Source organism: Heterocephalus glaber, unplaced genomic scaffold (genome assembly GCF_053883595.1).
Source record: "Heterocephalus glaber isolate CG9 unplaced genomic scaffold, H.glaber_assembly_v1.0 deba00000768, whole genome shotgun sequence".
NCBI lineage: Eukaryota > Metazoa > Chordata > Mammalia > Rodentia > Bathyergidae > Heterocephalus > Heterocephalus glaber.
Genome location: NW_028258162.1, coordinates 3,735,475 through 3,757,410, shown reverse-complemented (window position 1 = coordinate 3,757,410; position 21,936 = coordinate 3,735,475). Strand labels below are relative to the sequence as shown.

General features: G+C 42.3%; 1 protein-coding gene across 1 annotated transcript in view; it reads left to right on the top strand.

Annotated features, from left to right (window-relative positions):
* Positions 1–21,936, top strand: part of Cubn (cubilin) — a 259,007-nt gene that overhangs the window by 229,085 nt on the left and 7,986 nt on the right. The window contains exons 60-64 of the mRNA XM_004859974.4: positions 8,625–8,833; positions 17,197–17,359; positions 17,660–17,865; positions 20,030–20,177; positions 21,034–21,215. Coding sequence (XP_004860031.1) covers positions 8,625–8,833; positions 17,197–17,359; positions 17,660–17,865; positions 20,030–20,177; positions 21,034–21,215 — 908 coding nt within the window. The remainder of the gene's footprint in view (positions 1–8,624; positions 8,834–17,196; positions 17,360–17,659; positions 17,866–20,029; positions 20,178–21,033; positions 21,216–21,936) is intronic.

Here is a 21,936-nt window from a genome sequence, read left to right as displayed (position 1 = left end):
TGAATGGATGAATGAATGATGCCTACTCCAAAAGTAGATTGTATTACATATTGTATATTTTATGTTACACCCTATCCAACTCATTCTCAAAATTTAATCGCAGTTCATATAGTGGAGCTCTTACATAGGGAAGGAAATTGGGTAACTTTCATTCAGACCAGGAGTACCGGATCAGACTCAGTATTGGGGTCGCAAGTGTTTTTAGCCTCTGGATTTCTGCCTGTCACCTTGACTTTGGAAAATATCTCTCAAACATAATAAAGGAAGAGAGTTGGAGTGGTAGGTATGAGTTGAGGGAGTTAAAAGGGCTCACTTCCAAGAAGATACAGTATAAGAAAAGGGCAGAAAGATAGAAAGCTCAAGAGTGTGTGGCCACAAATAAGAAAAATATGGTCTCAGCAACAAGAAAAATCTATCACGTTATTGTCAGACTTCAGCTTCCAGTTAAATTTAAATTTCACAGTTTTAGTGTTAAACTTTGAGAGGAATTCTGAAATTCTGCGGCTAAACGAGATAAGAATAAGCTTTCAAACATTCAGCAACATTAAAAAATACGTATGTCTGAAGACATCTCTTAGCAGCTGGTTATGAATGCCTAACCCCCATGACTTTTGGAAGTACAACTGCAATAAGATAGTTGGATTATCACTGAATAATTTGATAAATCACTCCTCACATAACTCTCAGGTTAGCAATAATAAGAGAATTAGTCAAAAGCAATGAGGAAATGTTGTTTGTCTGCTGTCTTAATGCTACTTGCTTTCTCTGATGAAGTGTGACAATGAGATGACCTGAAACTGTAAACCCATTTAAAGAAAACTAGACTAAGCTTATTTCCGCCCTTTTGTAGCCTGCTAACATTCACTGTTGCTTAGACTTCCCTTGGGGGATGATACCAAAGACAAGGTTATCTGTAGGTTATTCTCTGTGGGTTTTATTGAAAAGGGTGTGCCACTTAGTTTAAAATGTGGGAATGGGATAAAAAAACCCAACAAATGCTTAGTTCACCAAAACCTTACAAAAGGAAGGAGTTAAATTCCAAATCAGCAAGAGGAAAAGAAAGGTTGTTAATAAACATATTCTAATATCAGATTCTATATCCCCTAGAAAGGCCAGATTGCTGCCCTAGGTCTGGAAGGGTCAGGTTGTCCTTGGGAAAATAAACCAGATGGTATTGTGGAGACAAAGCTAAGTGATAAAACTGAGTTAATGGCAAAATATAAGATAACACTTTGAAAAACACTCTAGTCAACAGAAGCTGCCAAGCAATTATTCTGCATGACCTAAGCCACACCTGTCCTTCTCAAAATGCCATCCAGCTTTGTCTTGGAAAGCTGGGTGTTTTGGGGTAAATTTTTTGTAACCATAGGTTCCCTAAAATAATCATCTTTTTTACTCAGACTAGCTTGGCATTGATGTAGTATTCCCAGAAACATAAAAGCAAAATACATTCAGTCAGCAATAAAAACCTTAAAACACTCTTTGGTTATAAAGGAATTGTTTAGAAATAAAACAAGATTAGCATTGTGGGGCTCTGTTCTTCTCTTTGTTCTAATACATGAAAAGTCTGTCAACTTTGTGCAGTTCCTTTGTATTCTGCTCACAGTCAGGCAAAGTCTTGTCACCAAATCCCAGGGCCCAGTAATAATGATTGCCTGTCACCAACACTCAACTCCATGCCAGCTGTACACAAGCATCCAGTCCTTACAACTACCCCATGAGGCAGGAGCTGACCATTTTACATAGGAGGAAATAAGAATTTAAAATATGAAGCAATTTGTTTGTGGTCAAAGGATTTGGAAGAGATAAAAAACCAAGCCAAGGTTTGACTGTCTCCCAGGCTCACTCTTTTCCTTATCAACCTACAGGGTCTTTAGCGCAATCAATACAAAGACCCAGGGATGAGGAGACCACAGGGATGTTTCCTCAAACGTGAGGAGTTACAGCTTTCCTTTCCCTTCAGAGCCCAGCTGCTCCTGTCCCGGCATCTGTAATCACAGTGCGCGATTTGCACTGAGTCCTGGTGTATAATTAATAATTATTACTACGGCAGTCGGTATGCTTCATCCTTTCCATACAAAAGGAAAAACATTCTAGGAAGCTGAACCAGGAGGCTTGTGAGTTCAAACCCAGCTTGGGCAACTTAGAGACTTAGGAAGACCCTGTCTCAAAATTTAAAAAGCAAAAAGGGCTGGGAACGTAGCTCAGTGCAAAGGCCCTGGGTTTGATCCCCAATACTACAAAAAAAAAAAAGGAAAAAAATTCATATAAATGACATTGTCTATGATAGAATAATTACGTCTTCATAGTACATGTCCTACTTATAATATAAATAGTATATAACCTTTTCCTATTTTACATTCACATAAATATATTGTATAACACATTTGCACACTCATGATATATTTAATTATTAAATATTTAAATAATAATGTGCTTATAAATATATAGATTCATAGTTTATGTATTATAAATATATACTTATAAATAAAATAAATATATAGTGTGTATATATATGCTGAAAAGCCTGCTATCGTCATGGTATTGTTGACAGATGAACCATACATCAGTCTTGCTGGCTTTTCATGGCATAGTGGTACAGAGCTAGCACAGCTATTGGGAGTATAATTGGATGGGGATATAAGGGTAATGTGCCTCTGCATAACAAAAAAGTCTGTAGCTCCAAATTATCACCTACAACATAGCAAAATCCCTTACCATGGGTTTCTAAGATAGTGAAGCAACTTACTTAAATGATATAATGTACTGGTTTGCAAATTGGAGAACTGAGTCGCAAAGAAATCAAATGACTTTTCAGGGTCATTTAGCATTCTTGAGATGTGGGAAAATATTCCCTGTCGCCATCAAGTAGTGCTGCCACTAGAGCAATAACAGTTGAAATATCAAGAGCACAGTGTGCAAACTAACACATTAATAGCAACAATCAACTGTTCCATTTCCTTGTTTAAATTATTTAACAATATAGGATACTTGGCCTGATTTTATAAATTCCACCTCTTTTATATTTCAAAATATAAAATATGTGACCACTAAGTAGACATGACTATTGTCAAAAATGTATTGTCAAAATGTCAAGTCACTTTTGATTTTGCAATTGTCAATATTAAGTAAAGTCATAGTTCTTTTAAGTAGTGTTCCTGAATAGTAATGTCCCACAAATTTCACAAATTAATGAAATCTAATACTTAGAGATTAAAATTTCTTAAGTAGCACACTTAACATCATTTGTTGTCAGAAATTTTTAGCTAAAGAAGCTTTTTCCTATTATAAAGCCACCCCCTTGGACAAGGTTTCCAATCTTTTGGTAAAACTGTCCTTGTTATTCTGCTGAATCTCCGCCTAATGAATCAAACATGCCGTTAAAGCCAAATAAATTAGCTTTCGGAATAGGCTAATATTTAGGCACCAAAAAGCTACTTTGTTTACATCTGTCTATCTATATAAATATATTATGATCGAAAACTACTATGAATGTTCAAATTCTTAAAAATTTATGATAGTAAAAGACACATTGCCAGTAATCTGCCTCAAAATACCCTCAGTTGCAGCACCTTACCCCATTTTTTTTACCACTTTCTGAAGCAGTTCTGGAAGTCCTCTTTTGTGACAGTCTTTGGTTGCTCTCTTGTGGCTGCCTTGATGGCCTGAATCAATTCAAAACCTTTACCTTTCATGGCCATCTTACTTTGGGGAAGGTCCAGATGGTGCACAATGCCAGATCCAGTGACTAAGGTGGATGTGGATCATAACGCTTTTACCAGCCTGTCTTTCCTTGGGATGGCACTCGGCAGCAGCATTCACCCCATTTTTCATCACCCCTTGTATGTTTATGTACACATTGCATATGCACGCACACATGCACACCTATGTGTGCTTTTAATATAGCAAATTTATAAATCAGAAGTAGATTTAATTAAAAAGAATTCCCCTTAGGAACAGACTAGAACACAAGCTTTATCTAATAAAAACTATTTATATTTCCTATCTATTCTTTCACTGTTTATTCAACAATATTCACCAGCTACTCACAGGTAACGAGTCTTTCTTTGAGGAGGTACAGGTGAATCTGGCAAGTTCAGATCCTGAATAGGCTCATTCAAGAAGAGATATCAAGACATAATTGTAAATTCAATTTTTTAAAAAACCTTTAATAGAATTGTGTGAAAGGCACAGGAAGCTCTTCACTGTGAATTATAACGTCATGTTGAGAGTATAAGCTTGGGAGCATCAGAACATTGAATTGCTTTTAGCACCTTGGTAAAAAAAACATAAGGTGGGAATATTTGTCTGGGTCAGCTTCTGGGCTCTTTATTCTGCTTCGTTGATCTGTATGCCTAACCCTGCACCACAGTCACAGTGTCTTGATTACCATAGCTGTAGAGTGAGCCATACTCTCGGGTAGAGTGATTCTCCCACGTTGTATTTTGTTGTCAAGATTGTTTTAGTTATTTGAAGTCCTGTGCCATCCCACAGAAATTTTAAAACAACTATTTTATGCTGCGGTTTTGACAGGCATTGCATTAAACTCACACATCATATGGAGAGAATAGACAAATTTACTATGTTGAGTTTTCCAATCCATAGACACATATATCTGTCAATTTGCTTAGGTCTTCTGTGACTTCCTTCATCATTTTATAATTTTCAGTACATTAATCCTCTGTAAGTTTCCTTAAATATATACCTAAGTATTTGATTATAGCTGCCATTGTGTTTTCAGTTTTGGGTATCCACATGTTCATTATTCATATTGTTATTGATTTTTAGATAATGTCTTATAACTTGAGGTTTTACAGAACTCATTCATTACATCTAAGAATATTTCTGTAGATTCCTTGGGATTTTCTACATGGATAATTCATCTGCAGCTAGTGACAGTGTTATTTCTTCCTTTCCAGTCTTTATATTATTTTTTTCTTGACTATTACTCGCAAGAATTCTAATACTATGCTGACTCAGAGTGGTGAGAAAGAAGTATCCTTACCTTGTTCCTAATCTTAGGGGAAGAGCTTTAGTTTCTTACCATTAAATATAATTTTAGCTGTACATTTTTGTAGATGCACTTAATAAATTGAGAAATTTTCCTTTTATTTCTAAATTACTGAAAGATTTTAGCATGAATATGTGTTGGATTTCGTTAAATCCTTTTTAACATTATTTGACATGTATCAATTTGGAGAGACTGGACAACTTTTGGCTTAATCATTTGGCTTAATCTTTTTTTTTTTTAAGTTTCAAAGCTGGAAAGAATGATTCTCATTAAATTCCCTGGGACTAATTGCATACATAGGATGTTTTCAATGATATATAAATAACACGGAATAAATTAAAATAAAACCATGAAACTCTCCTTTTCGACGTTCTGTTTGGAGATGCTCCTTGCCTAGCAGTGGGTTTACATTGCAGTTCCACACCTCGCACATCAGTATACTGCAGTAGAATACCAGTTGTTCACCGTGTGATAGTGTGGCTGACTAGGCACTGCAGCCAGCCTCCACAGAGAGGATGGTATAGCATACATCAGTGGCCCAGGAAAAAGATCGAAGTTCACATTTCCAAGTGTGGATACTACAGCAAGTGCGTAGCTTTCACACCATCTCCAAGTCTGAAAGTCATGAGCTGAACCATTGTGAGTCAGGCACCTGTACTTTCCGTTGTTCTTTTTCTTTTGAATGTTGCTACTGATTAGCTGCTGAAATTAACTTCTTTTTGGTACTTTACCTTTCCTTTAGTATTTTAATGCTGTGCTTCCCAAATACTACCAGTCTAAATGCACATTCAAAGTTAAATAAGCTGGATTTCAAATTAGGGTATCAAAACTGAGTCAAATTAAGTGAAGTTACTAAACACAAACAAAACATAGAAATGACATACAGTATTACAAACACCATTAAATTGTTTTTTCTTGTATTACATAAATATTTTCCTAAAATAGTGCAGATATTTGAGGCTAGGGAAAATAATAAATTCTGCCTTTGGAGAAAAAGGCAAGACAGGTTCATTATGAAAACTGGTTGAATTTTTTAAATGAATTCACTGCTTTGGAGCATTGTGCACCGCAGCTTTGAAAGGGAAGTAAGGGTTATTGACAACAAGGTTTATGGAGCTCTAGCCCGGCATCCCTGAGAGGTTAAAGTGAAGTTATCATGATGTGCTCCCATTTCCCTAATGTGTTTGTACTACACTTCATGGGCCTTCCTGCTGCCCCCTCAACTGCAGCCTGAAGCCATAGATGTCACCGCCCACCTGTAGGTCCCGCTAGCCATCACCACCTCCTAGTAGTGACCTGCAGCCATAGGGCAATGTTATCCCCAAAAGCTTGGTAAAATGTCAGCTACATGCAATGTCAGCCAGAAAAATGTCAGTTCTCAAAATAACTTCACTCCCCTAAAGCTTTCAAGATGTTTTCTTGTAGATAATATTTCTGCCTTTATCAGACGAAGGCTGGCTTGAGCTTCACTCTGAAGTTTAATCATTGAAGGGAAATAATTTAGGATTCAGTTACTGATTTTTAATTAAGTAGATCTGGACCTGGATCTCACTGCTTACTGTGGGTTTGGATTTCCAGTAGTTCTCCAGCCAGAACATTTTCTTTCTCGAAGCAAAAGCTCTTTTGAGTGAAATGTTTCCAATTTAGAGCAGAAGGTTAGAGTGACATTTGTTCTTGGGCACAAGGTGTGTCACTGGAGGGAGGCTGACACAGCCTGACTGATGGAGCAGGTGTTGATGGATGAGCCCTGCCTGGATGGTGGGAACATGTGCAGCAGCGGGGAAGACGATGGATTTACGGTGCTCCACATGTCAAGGTTAGAACGTGTCATACCATTAAAAAGGGCAGCTTCAAAATATCAGTGCAGACATATATGTTATATATGTACACACATACACACACATTTTTAATATGGACTCATCTTTTTTTTTTTGGTACCGGGGATCAAATTCAGCTCCTTGCGCTTGCGCAGCAGGTGGCAAAACCACTGAGCTAAATGCCGGGCCCTGGACTCATTTTTATAGTCACAGACTTCTTTTTTCTTCCCATTGTACCCTGCTACCATTAAAATACCAAAACAGCAATGTGGCAGTAGCACATTTGCAACACATCTTTCTTTTTTTAAGGGTGATCTTTACATTTCCATTTTTCATCAGAGGATCAAAGGTGCAGAGCAGTTTTATTATGTTCAAACCCTAAATTGGAGGACTTAGGGAGATTCCATTTCCTTTACCCTACAACATCTGTTTGCTCAAATAACATTTTTTCTTCAGTTATTTGACTATCTTGGCAGGCTTGACCAGAGATTATGTTAGCTCTTCGACTTCTTTATTCCATGTGTATACAAATATGAATTAAGCCATGTGGTCTATTCTGGTTTGATAACTCAGACCAGGTATTTGTGTGTGTGTTCATTTGCTGTTGCCAAAATGTGCTGTACACAAGCTCTTCCACAACTCTGCGGCAGCTCTGCGCATTTGCTGTTCGTTGGCCTAAGGTCAGAGTTGAGGAGGTTTGCGAGTGTTTACAGTGCAGGTTTGCTTCCAAATCCAAGTGCAACATCATAGTGCCCCCTGATGTGGAAAGTGACCCTTTGACCGTTGCCTGGTAAACACTTGGCCTAAGATGGTGATAGTCAGCTCGGGGCCTTGGGATTCGACTTGGAATCAGTAATGACCTAGAGTTGTATGAAGTGCAAGCATCATGGCATTACTTTGAGCACTGATTTAGTCCCCGTGCCTACTATGTCTGTTTTGAGCTTAATTTTTCCTGTTTTTTTAAACTGCCCACAAATTTTTCTTCTTCCTACCCCATTTCAGAGACCTGCTTAGACTGTGGAGTGGACAAAATGAAATCCAATAATCTGAAGACTTTGTTCCATATTTTTCCACAGTAGACCATTTAATCATCTTTAGCATGTTCTAGTCTCCCTTCTATATTTTTATTCTGTATTACACATTTTTGTATTTCAGAGTAGACAATGGTGTCCTGTAAAGTTCTTCTTCAGTTTTCTCCCCACTCTGATTTTGGAAAGGAAAAACATCAAATATAAGGCATGATATGACACAAGCTAGACTGGAGTGTTCCATGCTTCCCAGCTACTTTCTCTCAAACAATTCGAATAAAAAAATTGCTGGGAGCCAGTTTTCTTTGAGGGTTTGGATAAATCTTCATAAACTCAGTTTTCAGGCTGGCAGTGTTCATAAAAGCAGAACATAGAAGTAAAACATACATTTTCCAACAGTTTTATTATGCAAAATACTTGATTTTGTATAAACTTGGATTTACAAGGTTGGAAAGGCTTCAATAAATCACATGAACAGTTCCAAAAATGCACATAGAACTAACTGTGGTTCCTCACTCTTTTAGGCAACTATATGCAAGTGAGAAGGAGGTGATGCAGGGTTGGGATGGGAGTGGAGAGGGAAGGAAGGAAGGGCCAAGGCAAGTGGAAATAACCCCCGCGAAAGCCTGCAGATGTTCCGTGGGTAACAGGATAACATTTGCACAAGTGCGACAGAAAATAGAAACTATGCGCTTTTCAAAACTCTCCACATCCGTTTTAAGATTCATTCTGCTTTGACTTGATAGTGACACGTGTTTGTTTTAACAGGACCACAGCATGGATGTGGGGGTTACCTGACAGGTTCCGATAGCACTTTGCTCTCTCCTGATTCGGATTCAAATGGAAGATACGACAAGCACTTAAACTGCATATGGTTCATAACTGCACCTGTGAACAAAGTAATAAAACTCACCTTCAACACATTTGCTCTTGAGAATGAAAGTTCTGCAAGGATATGCCAGTTTGATTATGTGAAGGTAAGACTATTAAATTATAACAGAATCTGCCAGCCGCAAATTAGCATAGTGCCTTCCAGTCTATACCATAATTCGAAGTCTTGGAAATGGTGAGTACTATTGCTTTTCATAATGATGTATTCTTCAATGATGCCACATATGATATTGCTGATGGCATATCCTCATATCAGGATAATCTTTCATATAGGTAACTCCAAAAATTTGTGTGGCTTCTAAATTAACTAAGATTCAGTTTGTACTTCATCAATACCTTGTCAAAAGGTGATCTGTGAGAGGACTGGTTGTTTGGAGAGAGATATTCAAATGACCTTTGGCAAACCCTAAAATAAATGACAATGTCTGTCATGTGAATAATCACCCTTAATTTGTCTGTTTATTAAGTTTATAGCCAGACTTTTCATATTACCTTTCAATATTGAAAATATCTTAGTTCTTAAGTCTCATTGAATGTAAACCATGAACCTTTCTGTGCAATTTTTAAAATAATTATCTAGTATTGTTACTGTAGCTTTCAGACTATATGAATTCAGATTATAAGTGTTAAGCAGTATCAGCCAATACTTACTACTACACTTTTGGGGGAAAAATAACAATGTGAATCCAACATGAATTTTTCAGGATAATCAATATTTAAGAGCTAACTAATGTATTAGACACAAGGTTGAAGCACTATGCAAGTTTAAAGGGAAAGGAAGTTAAGGAAAACCTGGTGTGATCAAGAAAGACTTCACAGGGTGTGGGAAAACTCACTCAAATTAAGAGAGAATTCGAGACCAGGTAGATGTAAAGAAGGGCATAGAAGTTGGACTGTGCATATTTTTTAAAGAATGAGGAGGCTGGCTTTCTTGGAGCAAAATACTAATAGATTAAGTAGAGGTAACGTTGCCTGACATAGGAAAACCTAGGTTACAAAGGATCTTAAAAGACAAATGAACGAATTTAGTTTTTATGCAGCTGAAAGCAAGCAGTGGCTGAAGGTTTTGCAGTGAGTGAGTGTGTGGAATCAGAATCCAGGTGGGACCGGAAGGAGAGGGCCCCTGGGCGAGGACACACTAGGGCTAGGTGAGAAGTGCCTGGAATCACGTGGGGAAAAACATGACGGCTAGGTGGTCTTCAATTTTAAAGACATTGGTTTTAAATAGAAGGAAAAGTCATAGGTGGAATAAACATTTAAGCACTCGATTATCTACCTAATTTTACCGCGATAAGCACCGTGTTCAGGACATCAGGAAAACATGAGCACTGTTAGGTGTCATGGTTTCGGCGACAACACACGGACCACGGGATTGCTCTGGGCATAGAGGGGACAGAGTTCTCACAGGATACAGACGTCGTGCCGTGACCAGAGAGAGACAGCAGCTGCACGTCAGGGAAGAGAAAGAGCGCCCCCTCAGACAGCACAGAGCTAGCCCTGCACTCTCCCTGGCTCCCAGGAAGGCAATTGGAGAGGACAACAGAAGCAAGAAAAGAAACAGATGAGAAGTGAAAACTGGGAACACTGTACCACAGTAGTGCTGAAGCTGAGGGAACGACTCTCTTTTCCGAAGCATGGGTGGTCGATGCTATTAAATTGCAAATTACAGGGCAAGAAAGGTAAAAGTGAAGAACAAACCCATTGCACTGGATGACAACCAATTTAATAAAACACTGGGACAGAAGCCAGATCAGAGGGAGTTCATGAAAGACTGGAAATAACGAGGAATGTCAGCTCAGACTCAATCCTTCCTCTCTAAAATGCAACCAAAATGGCCAGAATTGTCCAAGCTGATTTTTAAGACCTCAAGAGTTCCTCTGCTTTTACAGAGAGGAAATAAGCTTTGGAGGCTGATAGTAGGCGGACTCAAACCCTGTTTTGTCACCAAGTTTCTTAATCTCTCTGATTCTTCATCCTTCTGTCTACTTAAGATGAATCATCACACAATAGAACCTTCTGTACAAGGATGTTTTGAGGATTTTTAAAAATGCATATGAGAGTGTTTAGGACTGTGTCTGACATAATTTGTTTACAAATTTATTTCCCTTTTTTTCCCTCCTTCGAGTAAATCCAAATAGGCACAGAGGCTATGGAATATCTCTTTCTTAAAATACTGAAGATAGTTGGCTCACATAAAAATTATTATAAACTAAGGTTCATGTAGGACGTCTTACAAGGGGTCTGATCTTACAAGGAGAGTTGATTGAATACACTTTCAAGCACTTTATCAGTGTGGTTTGATATGTTGTATAACAGCTTGTAATCATCTGAATTTCCTGAAGTCATTTAGGACAGAAGTGGCAATATCAAAAGCTAGTAATTCATTTCTAGCTTCAGAACAAACATTATTCATTCCCCTAAAAATTTCTGTTTAGATCGACTCCTGTTTTCCCTCTTGGGAAAGCGATTTCCCTCTGCTGGCAACTTTTCCCACTTCTGCTAACTAACAGACCCAACCATGGCTCTTGGAATGTGAAGCTTGGAGGGACCCTTATTACTGCGCTCAGTGATAAATGGGACATTGGATCCCTTTAAATTGCTTCTTAGAGATTATAATAAAATTGCTTTTTAGAAAAGCTAGATTAATTCCACTCTATAAGTAGATATGCAAGGCATATCATGCCAATTCCATTATTCATGCGTATTTCTGTCACTGTTGTTTTTGAAGGGGTTGGCTTGGGGAGTAAGTAACGCATAATGAATTGTGCACTTCATTGAGTGGTTGCTATTGAAATCGACATCACATCCATTTCATGGAGTTATTTGGCAGTCGTTGTACCTGGCAGGGAGATGTGGAGGGTTAAGGACACATCTCCAGGAGCCAAAGCTTCTCAAGGAGCTATCAGCCCATGGAGGAGATGATGTATAAGCAGATGTGTTATTATACAACACGGCAAAAATGGCAAATATAAGCAATGTAGAAAAGTAGAGTGCCAGGGGATCTCACTGGCTTCATTTTGAGGCTCAGGAAGGGTTGCCTAGGTGGGATGCTCAGCGGGCTTTTACAAAAGAAATGGAAGCCTCTTCCCTTTCTTACCCTCCACTAATTGAGAGGAATGTCACAAAAGCATGATTCTTGAGGGAGGCTGACCACCAAAAATAAGGAAAAAGAGAGTGGCTCTTCTTTACATAACATCATGCCCAGCTCTGACACCAAATTCCCTATCGGTTCAGTCACTCCTGTGGTGAGGAGTGAAGAGGTGACTGAGAGGCGCTGGGAGCGTGACTCTGACTCCCTTTGCTGGGGAGCATGGTGGCAGCAGTAAGGAGATGGCCCCCTCGGAATATTTCCCAGCATTCCCTCAACCAAATCAGTACCCCATGTATAACCAATATTTTATAACGCTTCCTTTCCCGTCTGATGTGAAAATTTTCTACCCTAACTCTCCTGTGGGATTAAGCAATGTGGCTTCTAAACAGTAAATACCATATTTACCCCCAAAGTACTGTTTCAATGCCAGCATAAATGCAAAGAATGCTACACTTGTGTAAAACATTCCCTAAGGACCGATGGCATTGAAAAACCTCTGTCTTAACCCACTGGGCTTAACCATTTGATCTGTGGCCAGCCACTGGGAGGAGGGGCTGGCTGTCTTTGGGTAGAAGACCAGCTGTCCATGCAGGCACTGGATGCCTGTGAGGTAGTACTACTATTTCTGCCTCCCTTCCTTTTTCCTAAATGAATGTTGATGTAAGCCTACATTATTCTAGAACCTTCTCTGAGCACAGGAATAAAGCATTGAGTTTTGTAGATATCCTGCTGCAGTTTAGATCTTTAATGTCCCCCAAAGGCTTGGTGGCCAGCCTGTGACATGAGCAGGAGGTTGTGGAACCTTTAGGAGGTGGGGCCTAATGGGAGGAAGTTAGGTCAATGGGGCTGTGGCCTTTAAGAGGGGATATTGGGACTCCAGCCCATCCCCCTCCCTCTTTCCCTCCCCCCTTTTACTTTCCTGCCACAATGGGGGGAGCAGACTCCTCCCCTAATGCTCCCTACTAGCCTTTCCCCCCATAGCAACAAGGCCAAACGACTTTGGACTGAAACTTAGGAAAGCTAGAGCCAAAATAAACTTTAAGTTGATTATCTCAGTTATTTTGTCCCAGTGATGGCAAACTGAATGAGACAAATGCTGTGGAAATACCTGTACTGATGTAGCAGGTTGTGATCATTGCTGCTGTGATGCTGTTCTTGAGAACAATGGCCTGACATGTTTTATTCCAGAAAGTTCTGAAATTAATCAGAGTTTAGCCCCCTGCCTATATTCTCTTTCTCTTACCAATGACGCTCCCGCATGTTGTCCAGCAGACCTTATCAGAGGTTGTGCAGTAAGATAAAAAAATTTATGAAGATGCCAGTTGCAATGGCACATGCTTATAATTCCAACTACTTGGGAGGCTGAGTCAGGAAGAATCCCAAGTCTGAGGCCAACCTGCGCAACTTAGTGAAACCCTGTATCAAAATAAAAAGTGCTAGGGAGATTGTTGGTAGTGCTCCTGTACTGAAAAGGAAAATCATGAAAGAGACCAAGAGATGAGAGAGGAGAGAAAGGGACATAAAAAGAACTGTGGAATGCACATGTACCAATTCCCTACACTGAATGTTATCATTATGTGTTGCAAATATGTACTAATAAAAACAAAGAGATGCAAGTTTGAGATACTCAAATAAGAATACGACACATTCTCCTAATAGTAAATTCCCTGGGAAAGATTAAATAATAAAAGCCTAAGGGAGTTAATGTCTGCAGTTATTGTTAGTTTTGAAAACAATTAAATTCTAATTTCAAAGTCTGTTGCTCTTGTGCCTGGAAAGTTTATAGGAATTAAGATCCAAAACTTTCCTTCTAATTTCTTCAACTGTTCAAATTAATGGTTGGGTAATGAACAGGATCTCGTGGTAGCTGTAGTCAGCAGAGACTGATTTCCACTAAATTATTGGCTCGACCCCTTTAGGATTCTAAGTAGATTCCAATACTATTGAAGAGATTTAAAAGTTGAGAAAAATACAAAATTCTTTTCAGCACTTGCCCACATCTATGAGATTTAGAACATGATTCAAGCCCCAGGCCTAAAGCGGTATCCCAGGAAACACAGGCTGCCAGAAGACAGACAGAGTGCAGCTGCACATGGCCATACAGGTCCCCAGGACACCACAGATGTCCTAGTCTTTATCCGGTCCCTTCCCCAGCACCCAAAAGGCACCACCTGCAACACTCGGTAGAGCAACTCTCCCAAAGGTCCACAGTAGAGATTTGGGGCTGGCAGACAACAGGAGAGCGATGGAGAAGTCCTGGCTTTTACTACACAGGAGTCTGAGAGCCTATGTCTCTTGTCCTGAGGCCACTAGCTATTTCAGCTCCATTAGGAGAAATCTTACTGTGGCAATGAATGAAGGAATGGAAAGGTAGCATGGTGCCCAACGTGTGTGCAATTCCCTCCTACCCAGCCCTGGCTTCTCCCTCAGACTTTCTTCTGTATTTGCCACCTATCTATTTAAAACTCAAGCCGGGTCTTAGATCTCTTATAGGGCAAGATCGCAGCTGCTTGGCTCGAGATGGGTGGAACTCCACAGCCTGTCCAATGCCTTCCCCCTTTGTCCTGTTCTCTCATCTCTGGTCCCATCAAACGCTTGTGCCCTGCATCCTGTGTGTCCCTGGCCTCCCACCCCATGTTCCCTCTGGCTGGTCCCTTTTCTCTTTTGTAAGTCTGAAAGGTCTCTGCTTGTGTTCAAGGACCAATCCAAACGTCTGCACGAAGTCTCCTGATTCCATCATCTTCACCACATTTCCATTCTTTGATGGTAGTACTTCCGCCCATTTTTCACGCGTGTGTGTGATGTATTTAATCTGTCTGCCTTTCCTCTCACTGATCCATGGGCACCCTGGAGGTATAGAAAGTGCTTTCCACCTCCTGGCATCTATCCTTGAGGTCTGACACACAATATACCTTAATGGTACACGGATTAAAATGCTTGCTCATGTGACTGTGATCATGAAAACAGCAATGATCCTCATGAAACTTCAACTGGCTTACCACACAAATTCCATTACCTCCAAGTTGGCAAATATCCTCTTCTGTGAAATTATCAGGTTTGAATCCAGAATTCTTGACTCTCTTCTGGCTCCAAGTTAGCTGAAATTATGTTTAAGTAGGAGAGACATTGCCATCTAGTGGTAAATTTATTTATTTATTTTTGTTTTGAAATGACTAACTGTTCCTATTTGATGTAATCGTAGCATTTTAAAATAATGTCAGCGGTCGTGGTTGTTATGAAGCACACCATAGCTATGTTATGACCTCACTATTTCGAACTACACAAACATAGACAGTTATTTTAGAAATACAACGAAGATTATGCAGATGGAGAAAAACTTTATTTTCTAGTAGAGTCTTGGAGAGAGATCCGGGCCCACACTGTCTCTGCTGGCAGTGGTTCTGGGTGCTGGAGACATCATGGTGAATAATCCAGTCCTTCCATCTGTGAGACTTCCTTTCTTGTTGAGAGTGAGACCAGAGAAAGCCCACAAGCCCCAGGCCTAAAGCAGGTATCCCGGGAAACACAGGCGCCCAGAAGACAATTTGATTATAATAAAATAAAGCCGGATGACGTGGGGGGAGGTCAGCACTGGGTACCGCGGGCCTCTGAGGAGAGTTGACCCATGACCCGTGACCTGTGACCCATGACCTGTGACCTGGGACCCATGACTCATGACCGCCATAGCATTTCAAGAGTGCAGAGAGGATGGGCTGGGGCGCTCTGGGGCCCGAGAGCTGTGTGGAAGCAGAGAAAGGGTGGTGTGAGAGGAGACGCAGGCCTGCGAGCTGAATGCACTGGAACATTTTAGGGAGCACAGGAACTCGATCTGACTTAAGGCCCCAAACCCCCTGCTGCCATGTGGCATCTTTCAGTAAAGGGTGATGGTAGTAACGTGGAGATGCGGTCCTCTGAGATATATTCTAAAGGTGGGAGAGAATGAATGTGGGAACAAAGAGAGAGGAGCACTACAAATCAAGTCTGAGTGAAATTTTAAGCCCGAGCCATTTATGGAGCTAGAGGACTTGGGGAGAACATTTGTGGAGGAGGGGTGGAGTGTGCCCCTGGCTTCAAGTGTCAGACAATCTTCAGACTCCTGTGTGGACGATGTTCGCAGCAGGGCCTTTGGGAAGTAATGGGGTCCGATGAGGTCATGGGGGGTCCCCCAGGTGGGGTCGGCATGTTTCTAAGGAGAGGGAGGGAGAGGTGAGCTGACGGCCCTGCTGCCTCTGCATGCAGAGCCTCTCCCCCATCTCGGGGCGGCAGGAGGGCAGAGTGACTTTAGACTCCCCAGCCTCCAGAACCATGAGAACTACATTTCTTTATAAATTACCCAATCTGGAGTATTCTGATATAGCCACACAGTGCAGACTAAGACAAGTGGGTAGCAGGGGAGAAGAATCAAAGCACACATTCACTTATTTGGTATTTATTGAGTGTCTAGGTGCCCGACCTTCTTTTACAATCTGGGGACATTGCAATGAAGAGAACAGACAGAAATCTGTGCTTCTGAGGGACTTGCATTCTCTTCAGAGAAGACAATAAAATAAACACGTCACGTAGATAGTACTGTGGAATGTCTATGTGCCCTGAAGAAAAGTCAGGCAGGCAAGGAAATGGAACGTCACGAGAGTTGACCCAAGGAAGCCCTTCCTGAGCCAGTGACCTGGAGTAAAGACTGCAGGGACCGTGCGAGGACACAGGGATTGGGACCCAGGCAAAGGGAACGGCAAAGTAATAGTCAGAAAACACTATGGCACCTGGGTGGCCCAAGGAGCAGAGGGAACAAAGCAGAGAAGTAAGAAATGAGCCCAGAAACAGCAGGGTGAGGAAGAGAGCACATTGTCTTAGTCTTGATGGCCATTGTCACGGCATTGGCTTTTGTATTGAGAGGACAGCACACAGGCAGGTTTGTGCAGCACCGTGAGCTGGCCTGGCTATTTTTGAACAATAGCGTCTGGCTGACATGTTGAGAACAGACTAGAGAGGGGCAAGAGCAGAACTGGGGAACTCCGTAAAGAGGCTTCGGTGGTAATCCAGGCAAGGCTGCAGAGTGGAGGTGGGGCAGAGAGGAAGCGAGCAGTGGGCTTGGGGATCCTCGGGACACATTATTCCCCGAATCCTATATTACTTTCCCAAGGAGGAAAGAAATATTAGGCATCATTCCAGGTTTTCACTGAAAATGTTTATAATGTCATTGATCCGATCACAATTCTGTTCCTAAATTACAACCAGTTGTGAGAATACCAGTGTAAACATCCTTAGCCATGACCTTTGGTGACTTCATGTCCTATGCAGTATAAAACAATGCAATTCTCTGTGAGTAATGGAGAACTCATGAGCTTGTTTTCTCTTCAGCTATACGATGGAGACAGTGAAGATGATGACTTGGTAGGAACATTTTGTGGTTCCACAGTACCTGCTCCTTTTATCTCTTCTGGTAACTTCCTAACAGTTCAATTTATCACTGACCTGAGTTCTGAAAGAGAAGGATTTAATGCTACATACACTTTCCTGGACAGTAAGTAAATTGACACTTTTCTATGTTATGAAATTTACATCAGTATTTCTGTACTAAAAAGAATGCCATTTTTATTATATCTCAACTCAATGTTAGTTACTAAATCGTATCACTAAACACATTTTATTAACTGTGTAATCCGCAGTATAAATTTGGCGCCATCCTTTGTCAAAAATATATACTTAAATCTGTAATAGAATGATGTAACTGTTCGCTTTGGGCCAGGAGGTTAGACTCATGGACATTGGGATGAGACATGAGTGAAATATCTCCTACACTGTTTCTGTCCTCCCCTCTCAGGGCCTTGTGGTGGAATGTATAATGCAACTTGGACCCCCCAAAATGCATCCTCACCCCGTGTACTGGACCCCAGCTTTTCACTCTTCACCTGTACTTGGGTCATCGAAGCACCCCACCATGAGCAAGTCAAGATATCCGTGTGGGAACTACAGCTGCAATCGGAAGACTGTGCCCAGAACTACTTAGAGTTTCAGGACGCACCAGAGGTAACCACAACAGGATGGTGACAGTCACAAGCAGTGTCCTTTTTGCTAATCTCTGTAAAACACCTGACCCAGTTAAGGCATGAGTAAATAAATCCTCCAGGTTCCTTCCGGCATTATCCTTCTCAGCTATCTGCAACGCCCTCCTTTCGGGCCTGTTGAGAAAGATGCATTTGGTCCTGTGGGGCAGGAGCCTTCAAAGTGTCAGATGTCTGCAAGTTACCGGGGCGTCTTGTTAAAAATGCACACTCCAGGGGCCACCCTCTGACACTGATTCCCCTGCCTAGAACCCATGAATCTGCATTTTTGATCAGCATCTCTAATGTTCTGGCAACAGCATCAGTGCTCCATGGATGGGGCCCATGTCTGTAGTTAGTGGGAGCTGTATGTGAGATGAATTGAAAGGATCTATGTGGAACATGGGAAAATCAGCCAGGAGCCCATGAGGGTTCAGTGTAGCAGGGCGATATTCATGGCAGTATGATAAAGGGAGAGAAAAGGGGGAGGGAGAGGAGAAAGAAAGACCTCTTCTGATTAAAAGAGGGAAAAAAAAGCAAATCTTAATTTCCCATTGGGTAGGTTGTTGAAAAGACAGTCAGGACATGAGAATGTGATGTTAACATAAGGCCTAGAAAACTGGGTACAGTCATTATACGGACAGGGATTGATAATGAAAATAATGAGCTTATCTCAGGAACTATGAAACATGAGGGCTCAGCATGGAGAATACCTGGGAATACCTGGGTTGTCTCTGCAGTCTGGGGTGTGGCTATCTGGGGTGTGCTCATTCCAAGAAGGCCGTGTTCAAACCCTGTGTGCCCTCAGTACAAATCCCATCTGTCGTGCTCCGAATTCTCAAGCTCTTCCTCAGTGTAAAGCTGGAGTAGCCTGGTTCTCACATGGCCCTGTCTTGAGAGGAAGAGAAAACTGCAGTTTGTCTGACTCCAGTGTGCAGGCTTCTGCGTAGACACTGAATTTGCTAAGCTTTATGCAAATCTTAGACCCTGGCATTAGTCTCGAGCTCCCATAGTGGTCAAGATGCTTGGTTATCATCGTTCTGCAGGCTAGGAGTTTTCAGGACAAGACTCTTCCCCAGTGGTAGCCTGAGCAGGAACTCATAGCTAAGGGGACAAAACGCTTTGGGTTGAACCTCTTTCCGTTGCCCATTGGTTCACGAAGCTGAGACAGCGGAGACGGGGGCAGACCCCTCAGCTGGGCACACACTGCCATGCGCGGGACCTAAGGCCACGGGAACATGGCAGCCGCTGGACCAGCTTCAAATAAGACCCAGCATTTGTCATGACTGAATAAGGCCCTTCGTCTGAATAAATAAAAGAACAAAGCATTTTGGTTTGAGGAGGGAGAAAAGGGAAGAGCCGATGAGGGGCTAGGAGAAACTGGAATCCTCAAGCTATCTGAGAGTAGAAAGAGAACCGCACGGAGAAGACTGTGAAGGGACTGTGCGGTGCGGGGTAAGATGGATGGAAGGCTGGCCTGGGGGAGGCAACCGGAGCCGAGGCAGGCCGGGAGCCGGGCCCGCTGCAGGTGCCCAAGAACGACGGGGCTCAGAGACACTGACTCAGGCGGCTGTTGGTATCGCGCAGGAATGGACGGGCATTTGGCTGCATTTGCCCCAGGCTTTTGAGAGGGAGGTGAGGGCCCCCCAAGAGAGAGAAGGGCCAGGGGCCTCACTGTAGCACCGGCCGTTTGGGGGGATTCACAGTAGTGCCAGGGCCTCCAGATGGGCTTGCGAGGCAGCAGCGGCTGGGCCAGAGGAGTGGTCCTGAGTTAGCCTCTGGGCTCCAGACCGGGGAAAGAGCTCACGAGGGGACTTGCAGGGAGCCTGGGCAGCCAGCGTGGCTCTGCTCAGAACGAGCACCCGGGCCTTGGCCGTGCTGGGGTAGGACAGGGCAGAGGGCGCTGTCTGCAAGGAGGCGCCTGCCCACGGTTCCAGCAGCAGAACTTTGCCCCCACCTCTCGCCCCTCTGGGAAGGTGGCTATACGTCCATTGCAAGGCCAACAACCAGTCCTGCTGCAGTGCTTCCAACACTAGAGCTAGTTCCCATGGCTGGGTATTTAAGTCATGCTCTCTGTGCAGTTTAGCAGGGCTAGAGCTGTCCTCTCCCGAAGCTGACGCTGACACAATTTGGCTTCCATTTCATTCCAGATCAGCGGAAACCCCGCAATTCAGGTCTGTGGCAGAAATGCATCAAGCGTGCCGGCGCTTTACTCCTCCACGCGCACCGCCGTCCTCGTCTTCAAATCTGACAATCTAAGCTCAAACTCTAGAGTGAGCTTCAACTATCAGATTGCAGGTGAGCCCTGGGGCTTCCACTTATTCAAGAAAATCTGCCGTCCGCCGATTATGGGGAGCAGTCGCTCTCATGACAAAGCTGGGGTCTGCGATGATAACCCATGTCCATGAGATGTGACCTTAACAAGAACCCAAGCCCCACTTAGCACATTACTAGAGCAGGTTCGTGAAGAGATCCAGTGAGTCCAATACTAAGCAAAACGTAATGCAGTTCATTTAAAAATATGCCAGTTATTTCATTAATTACCCACTGGACTGCATGTAGGAGTCACCATCCATATGTTTAAAAAGCTCCACGAAGATAAAATACCTCCATCATATCAGCTGAAAGTTTGCAGTTCAGTGATTTTTAGTATATTCACAAAGTTGGGAGTCACTATACGTTGGGGAATTGTTTTGTAAACCCACAGTGCCTTAAAAGGATTACTTGATTTTATAACTGAGAAGTTTATTTTCAAACAACACTTTAATGTTTATCTTGAAATTGATTAAACAGCCTTTGATTCAAGAAACAAAAAAAGTACTTTTTTTTTCTTTACTAGAAATCAGTAAAAAACAATGATTTTCCAGTGCTATCAACACAAATAATTCACCGAAGGACTTCAACTGAAACCCTCATGCAAAACTCTGTCTGAGACACAGAGGCTTTGTGTATGAGAGAGCCTAAGCTGGGCGTGGTGCTGCACACTTGTCATCAATCTCAGCACTCTAGGAGGTTGAGGCAGGAGGACTGCAAGTTCAGGCCCAGCCGGGCAGCTCAGTGCAGTAGTGACGTCCTGTCTCAAAATAAAAAAGTTTAAGAGGACTGAACATTTGGATGGACTCATTAACTATGAATGTTTTTTCTTTTCTCTAAGATTGCAACAGACACTATCGCCAGGGATTTGGCACTCTGAGGAGTCCCGGGTGGCCAGACAATTACTATGCAAACCTGGACTGCACCATTATTCTCTCCGCCCCACAGAACCACACCATTTCCCTCTTTTTCGACTCTTTCAGCATTGAGAGCGGCCCTGGCTGCGTACATGACTTCTTGGAGGTAAGGTGCATCTGACTGTCCTGTGAGTGAATCCCTTTGAGAGACGACGGGTCGCCTGGCAGTTTTCCCCCTCTTCTCTAGCACCGACAATTCTCCGTGTCCCTTGCCCAGTCCCTGAATTTCTTCACTATTGTGTCACTCCATAAGCACTGACGGGCACCTTGTGGTCCAGGCACTGGGAATAGAACAGAGGAGAAAAAGTCCTCATGGCCCTCACATATTTAGTCCACAAAGACACACGAGGGAGCAGAAAGTCACAGCGTCACGGGAAGGACTAACCCAGTCCCTCTGCCCTGGACACCAACTCAGTTCAGGGACAGCGACGGCTTCTTTAGGAATGGAGATTAGACTGAGTTCTGACCCGGAGTGCAGGTGCTGATCTGAGAGGGTGGCACTGGCTTGGAAAGAGTTTTGCCTGAAGATAAAACTGAGTAATACGCGGTTTGCTGATTTCCCTGAGGGCTGCAGTCAGCTGGGGCATCTGCACTGTTTTCTAAGGGTGTTTCTTTGAGCAAATGTTCTGCAAACTAAAATTAATAATTCTGTCTGACCCAGCGAGTCTCCTTCTAGGTATCCTTCCGAAAGCGTTAATGACATTATTTTGTAAAATCCATGCACACCCATGTTTACAGCAGCACAACGCATAATAACTAAATTTTGGTAGTAGCCTATATTTCCCTCAACAGATGGATGGATAAAGAAAATGTAGTATTTACACATA